The 7,919-nt window shown below is 38.2% G+C and overlaps 1 protein-coding gene across 1 annotated transcript in view; it reads left to right on the plus strand.

Moving 5' to 3' along the window:
* The window catches only part of crispld2 (cysteine-rich secretory protein LCCL domain containing 2), a 17,717-nt gene extending 12,180 nt beyond the window's left edge, over positions 1-5,537 (plus strand). Inside the window, exon 15 of the mRNA XM_053321394.1 lies at positions 3,651-5,537. Coding sequence (XP_053177369.1) covers positions 3,651-3,702 — 52 coding nt within the window. The 3' untranslated portion in view covers positions 3,703-5,537. The remainder of the gene's footprint in view (positions 1-3,650) is intronic.
* The last annotated feature ends 2,382 nt before the right edge of the window (positions 5,538-7,919 follow it).

A 7,919-nucleotide genomic window follows, 5' to 3' on the forward strand; every position in this document is an offset into this window, starting at 1 on the left:
AAGCCTGAGGATGCCAGGAATGTGTTACCCTGCATGGGGCCTGATCATTTACAGGCTCACTCAAGTGTTATCGTAACTGTGTGCCTGTATCTCAGAGGTAGAAGAGAAAGAAAGACATGGTTTCAAGAAGGCTAGTTCGTACATCATTACTCTGACGTCACCTAAGACATGTTCAAAGTGTATTAGTCACTGTAAATTACCCTACATACGAAACTTAACGGACGTACACTGTGCAAGTATTCCCATCACTCTTGTGGCTCATTTTGGAGTTGCCAACTGGCACATGAAGTCTATGAGGGGTTTAATGGGGTTTCACCATGGATGAAATTGACTCTTGATGACATCCAGCTGGCTACAGATCACAGTTCCCAAGAGATCCTTAACTAACCATGCTTACATACCAACCGGCACAGAATAAGTCAGCAATGTGGGTAATAGCAAATGTGCTTGAGAATGTTTTGCAATCTCAGGCACCCAAATGTATTGTACAGCTTTGTCGTAGTTGGATGTTGGTTAAATATGAGACATGAACCGTCTGGTAAGAATTGTTGGAGGGGAGTATGGACAGTGTGATCTGTGTTTGGACTAGAAATGAATGATTCTGCTCCAGACTGTTGATAAGAGCTTATGGTCTGTTGTGCTGGAGCCAGACTTCTGGCTCAGACTGTGGAACAACTGTGTGAGTGTACCAGTGCGTATGTGCAGACATGTGTCTGGGTGTAATAGATTTTTTACTGTATTTCATAGTAGAAGAATTACAAAGACTTTAATTCAACTCTCTTTCTCTTTACAGCACTCCAGTATTTGTAGAGCAGCCATCCATGCAGGGGTGATCAAAGCAGATGGGGGCATTGTGGATGTTTTGCCCCTGGACAAGAGAAAGAAGTATATTGGCATCCTGAAAAATGGCATCCAGTCTGAAAGGTACAACTCATCTTTTTTTAGGTTCATTATTTTTTTCTGTAATTATGTTTCCCAGATGAGAACTGTTGCACAATAACAAAGAGGGAACCATTTCAAATAGTTATAGCTTACTATGGTGACCTTTAAGATAGCCTGAGTTCCAGAAATGTATATTTTTAGATTTGGCTCCTTGCAGTCTCGCTGTAGCATATTTAAAGAGAAGCTATGTCCAAAAAAGAAAACAACCATTCATATTTTGACATGCTGTGTGATGGCTTCCATTCGCAAGCAATCATTTGGCAGCTGTGAAACTGCAAAGCGTGCTTAGTTGCAATGTCAGCTATCAGTAAGAAATGAAGGAAAATATTTCCTAGTAACACATTTTAGTAACATCACTGCCATGATGGGCCATTCCCTACACATTATATAAAAAGGTTAAAAACACTGGTGGCATGTTGAGGAGTGTAACCTATAATCTGATGAAGTGGAGTGAGATGTTCAAAGTTATAAATAATCATTCTGTGTACTAGATTACTGGATAAAAAAAGGAATATTTGTGACACCACTTACAACTTGAGGCAATAAATGGTGCAAAGGCCTTATAAATCTTTACAAGAGTCTCCAGTTATTCTGTCAGTTTAGACGTATGCTATGATTTACATAAGGTCAACCAACTCAGTGCACTAACAAGCATGAAGAAGATGAAATTTAATCCAAGCCAACTAGTCTGGGGATTTGTAAATGTTAGTTGCTTGAATGGCCATTAACAAACCTATGCCACATTTTATCAAGGAAATGCCTTCCCTTCTCCTCCTCCATAGTGCACTGCATGTCACCATCCCCATATCAAGGGCTGCCCTACTTTGAATTGGTTCTGCACTTTCCTCCCAGTGTTAATACAAATGGGGAGTTTGTCTTTAGTCTTGGTGAATGAAGCATTTAGAGACTGATTTGTGAGTCTACACACTAACAGGTGCAACAAAGAGAGTGAGGGTGATGTCAGTCAACTAATGTCTGTACACATCCATGCAGTGAGGAGGTCTAATCAGGCAAAATAATTGAAAACACCTGTGTTGCTGGACAGTTGATGTGAAGGGGCTTTAAAGAGAAATAATTATGAGACTTTGTCCAAAATCACTCCATCATTCACTTATTTACTGCTCCCTACATAATAGACATCCAATAGTGAGCAGTAAAATGTGATTTCAGACACTCACTAGTATTTGTCATTTTGCGAAATCATTGTCGGCTGCACAGTTGCACAATGCTAATTTTTGCATTTATAAAATGCAAGGCACAGCATAATGGAATTATTAGCAGACAGTGGTGTACATGTTATTGTGGAACTTTTTATAGTGGATACATTTACACACTAAGAATTCTAATTATAATTGGTAGATAAAGTATAATATTTATCTTCAAAACCATGCATAGCTCAAGCTTTAATATTTGACCAATGGGAGTGTGGTGAAGAAACCTTGAGATACAACTGAAATAGAAAACATGAAACTTGTAGTAAAATTGGATGAGTAAATATAACAGAATATGTTTGAGAAAGGTGCTTTTGTTCACCATACCCTACTTTGATTTATGTCTCCTGTAATACAGTACTGTATGTAGACTAGAGGGTTTCTTGCATGCACACCATGTTTCTCACATCACTCTCATGTCTGTGGCCGACTCCAGTGGACTAAGCTTAGGCTAGGAAGCCCTTGTGGCCAGTTCTGCTGGCATGTGGGGTTGTAAGAGTAATGGTGTGGTTTGGTGTGTGGACGGGCCACACATGGGATCTCTGCTTACTTTACCCAGGCATTTCAATTGAGTGTGCAAAGTGCTGAATGGCCAAAATAATCGCAGTAGTCTGACTTATATGAAATCTAATGCTGAACTGTGAAGGCCCCCGCTCAGGGCATTGGGATAGAAGGTCAGTAAATGCCTGAGAGAGAGTCCGTGCCATGTGCCAACACCATGCCAGGGTGGGCAGTTTGGACTGGAGTCTGATTCAGGGGAAGTAATCACAGCCTATCCAATTACTCAAGGATGGAAATGCTGTTGGCCCGTGCTTTCCTATATGGACAATTATTTGTGATCTGATACCAATCGCATAGGCCTATCACGATTATTGATCATGGCAGAGCTTCAAGGTCTCTCCACTAATAAACTAATTACAAAGTCATCAAGTTTAACGTGTGGTAGCTGGAAATGTCAGAGTCAGTAATATGGCAAAAGTGAGTCATACTGCTGACATGCCAACATGTTTTTTTTTTTGGGAAAGATGATGTGAGCACCATGATTTTGTACTTTTGGATGGATTTGGCTCCTGGTAGGACTTTGGCAAGATTGAATAGCCCACTTCCAAGTATCATGAAAACAAACATTTTGTCCAAAAAGATGTGTTTATTTGGGGAACTCCAACAATTTTACACATCACAATACTACTCAGCCTTCTGTGGCTCTGAAGGGAATTTTGTCATGTCTAATGTGATCAGGGTTACTTCAGCTGACATGTTTTTTTGGCAGGTTTTTAAACAGTAAGCCTGCATTACAATTGGGGGGGATTCCAGTTTGAAAGTACCCATTTAATGGGGCAGGAAGTGTCTAATGAAAGACAGTGTTGGATAATATTGCATGAAGGAAAATGGTAGGATCCAGTGTTTTCAGAGCTTAAAACTAAAAGTAATCAGAAATCAACCTGCTGCACCCCTCCAATACCCACACATGTAACATGTTCTTGCTATTGTTTGCAGCCAGAGCAATACAGATGGAGGCTCTTTCCGTGTCTTCGCTGTGAGGGAGTGAGATTCCAGCTGAGAAGTCCAAACACCAACAGAGTCACCTCAATTGCTCTGGAAGAGCAGGAAGTGCCCGCAGGTTGGATACCATGGCTATTCATCTGTCTCTGTGCCTTCAGTGGGAGCAAAATGTCCTATGTCTTAACAGTTTGACAGACCCCTTCCTCTCCAGTTAATAAACAGTAGCCACACAGTAAAAGTCATCCAATATTTTGATGGACCTTTATTTCCTCAACTTTTAACTCCAGATATAGTATATAGATATTTCTTAATCACTTAATCTGTGAATACAGAATGTTTTTATATATTTTATGATGCATTGAACAGCTGGTGCTGGATCTTTTGTTTTGACATTTGCCAAGTTTTGAGATCAACATGTTTAGCAGAAAGTATTATGTTTACATTGATGTTCATATTACAACGTTTAAATTGGTTTTCATACACAGGAATGTTTACTGATCACACTGTATTTAATCAATATGTACAGAATATATGATATTTTGGTTGTATGTTTTAAAAAAAATGGAGTACAGTATACATTTTTTATGCTCTATTCTATTTGTATTATATTTTATTGCCTTCTTCTGCTCACTTGGATAATCTTTACTTTTCTAGTCTTGAAGATTTAGACTGTGAAACCAAAAGTCTAAATTGTATTTATAAATTAAATGGAGGGATGATAGTGTTTCATTGAGGAGGGATGTTTTGTTGGCTGGGTAGATACTACAGAAGAGGAAAAAGTGTGGTAAACGGAAGTGTTTACAGGCAGCAAGTGCTGCTGTGGGGGAATAATGTTTCCCTTAAAAAGGCTGGTGTCACTTCAGTGCCAGACATGTGGAGGTGATTAAGAGAAGGTGTTACATTGCTCTGTTTGCTGTGGAGTCAGCGATAGTTGTTGAGGATGGGCCTCAAGAATGGCGGCAATATTGTTCGATGTATTCGATGACAATCACAGACAGCAGATATGTTTAAAATAATAAGCAGTCATATGTCATTTCTGTATTTATTGTTGCTTGCTGCTTTCCTCATTTCCTGTTTTTGGTCACTGTATTATATATTAAAAAAATAATTGCCCCCCTCCCACACCTAAGACAGATGAATGTGTCACATGTTTCAGATGTTTCAGGTACAGATTTTTTTTTTGTGTAGAGATTATTTTGAGGTGTGTGAATGTGCTTAAGAATCTCATCATCAAACTGCAAACTGCAACAATTTACACTTTGCAGTGCAAGAGGCAGACATCTCTAATGTCCATAACTGTAGTGGATTGAGGCACTGTTGCCATTGGTACAGCCCTGATTTTAAGGATTTTCATTTATCTTTACACTATTGTAGTGGCACTTAAATTGACAGAAAAGCATGGTTAGCATCCCTCCGGGAAACTGACTTCAGAACTGGTTTGGCAAGTTCTGAATTAATACCATCAAGCCTTGTTGCTGTAACCTTTGATTTCCGCCAGGATACAAACCATGTTAACAGATTGGTTTTAGAGTAAGTACACAAATAGCTGGCCAAGAATAAAATGTCTCAGTAACTTTAAAATCTCTTCCTTCAAACATATTGCAACTTTATCTCTTTATTCTACCTCAGTCCTATCGCAACGCTAGGCATTTAGGTCTTTCTATATGGGATTTTTTAAATGGGAAATTATAAAAGTTTTGTAAAGTTATGGGAACTGTAAATACTTTTTTGTTCATGGATCGTCCTTTATGCAGCAAGATTATAATTAAACTGTGTGAATTTGTTTTAATTGTCTTTGTTGTATCATTTTTATACAAGTGTAGGATGGGTTCTATATTTTTTGCACAACGTGAAAATAAAGTATGACTTACAAATACTTCAGCACATGTTTCTGCTTCATTAAAAGATGGGTTAAGTGAGTACATGGTTTTTATGTTTATGTTTAGAATGTTTCTCCTAAAAATGCTTTCAGCCTCTGTGGCACTGACCTCAAAAATCAACTAACAAACATTTTTTTCAAGATTGTGGGTTTTTGTTGAGTTTGTTACTTCATGGTCCATTAAACCTCAAAAGTCCTTTTTTGTTTTACATTCAAAGAAACAGTACAAAGTTAAAAAAACAGTGACCTGAGTGAATTAATTTCTTCCCAAATAAGTATGTGAATTCCGGGTAGTGAGTGGCAAAAGATGATGAAACTATATAACTTCATTAAATGTACTAAAATCTGTGTATCAAGCAATATGAATGAAATTCAGACCCAGGCCACCCAGGATTTATCCGTCATCCTTGGAAGAATATCACTGACCATGTTCATAACTTGGCTTAGCTTTTTGTGGACATACGCATGCAGAGTGAAGTGGAACAATAAATTGAGGCAATCACTTTTATTCAAGGACCGCATGCATAATCTGCCAATTGTGCTGTTAACTTCTGGTGGAATGATTTCAGAAGAAAGGAAGAAACTCCATGGCTAAAATTTCATGTTGTCCTTGTGGTTCTTGACCTTGTAATTTCCCATTTCACACTGCAGGCTGTTTGTTACAGGTTTACTGAGCTGATAAGATCTCTGTACGTATTCCATTAATAAACATCTTATTTAATTAGACCCTGAGAAAAGGGAAATACATGGACAAAAGAAGGGAGAATGACAGAGAGAGAGATAGGACCAGAGCATCCTTGTGCTCTTATTAGAGGCAGATGTTTGGTTTCAGTTAAGCCTGACTTAGACAGGGCCCTGGCCACTTTATTGATAAACAGCTGCAACTGGCTTGTGCAATGACTGTTTTACTCCCATTGTCAATGGAGATAAAGATTTGTACTCACCCTGTAAATCCATGAGTTGCACAGAGAAAAAGCTTGGGGACTCAGTCCAAATTTGAGTTTACTTGTCCTTAAATGTGCTTTGCACAGCAGGGTATATTGCTTGTCCAATAACTAAATCACACAGCACTCAAAGGGTAATAGGGTAATGTGGGCAATAAGAAATATATATATTAAAAAATCCTTTAAAGAGTCTGGAAAATATTATTTTGTTAAACCAACATCTTCTACTGTTGTCAACAATCCATTAAAACAGCTTTTCAGAACATGCTGCTCCACTGATGAACATGAAACATTATCTTAAACAAGGTAATTATGACAACTGTCCTATGGTGACTCTATAAAGCCATAATCATTACAGGTGTATCACAGGAAATACATTGAACATGAAGGCTGCACAACATGGCCTGTAGGGAAGAAAATTTCCCCTCAGCATCTGTTGAACTATTAAACTAACTCTCTTTATTGACCATCTGTCCCATGTAATGAGTCTTGAATTCAAAGAAAACGGTGTTCAAGAAGGAGTCTGGTAAGCAATAGTTCTCAAGTATTTCTCAAGCTTTTCCTTTTTGGGTGTAACTGTATTTTGACTCACCCTTGCATAAATTGCTGACTCTAGCAGAGCTGCAGGACACCAAAATGATGTGTAATGCAGTGTTCCACAAACTGTATGTGCTAAAATATTTGAAATTAGTTTTTAAAAGTATTTGCATCTATTGGATGAAAGCAGAACAATACACGGCACTCAACGGCACTGTTCAATTTTGAACAATTAAGAGGTCTGTTCTTTACTACCATGTGCAATTTTACATGGTTTATACAGAGGGAGAGTCATGTGTTTGGCTGTGCTAACACTTATTATTCAATTCAAAAATTGAGAATTTTACTGATGGGGTTTTGGAAGGTGGGATGGGAGGATATTACGGTATAATCCATATATTCCAGACAGGACAGGACCTCCAGGCAGGATGTTCATCATTATACAGAAATTGATAACAGATTCCAGATTTCCATATTATATAATTGTGATGATATATCTCAAGTCAGAAGTGTTATATAGCACATGGTTTCAAGAGAGTCAGTTGGGAACAGGCATGTGTGGAGGAATTTTAGATTTAGAGAGTTTGGAGTTAAAGTCACCATCTTCCAAAAGAGATGAACTGGAGATGTGGCTGATGATGTTATGAGAGTGTGTCTGGCCTGCTTCTGCATAAGAATGTGGTATGATTTGTAGATAGAAAGGAGGATAACGGCTTTACTAAAGCCATTTGTCTACAGGGACCAATTTGGAACATTTTGATAAGTTTACCTCCTCTTCCTCTGTTTTCTGGCTCAGTAAAACAAAAACAAAAACATGTGACTCAAGACCATGAACACATAGTGTGGTGCACAAACAGAACATACAATACTAACAAAATGATAGCACACTTACAAGGACATTTT

Source organism: Scomber japonicus, chromosome 1 (genome assembly GCF_027409825.1).
Source record: "Scomber japonicus isolate fScoJap1 chromosome 1, fScoJap1.pri, whole genome shotgun sequence".
Taxonomy (NCBI): domain Eukaryota; kingdom Metazoa; phylum Chordata; class Actinopteri; order Scombriformes; family Scombridae; genus Scomber; species Scomber japonicus.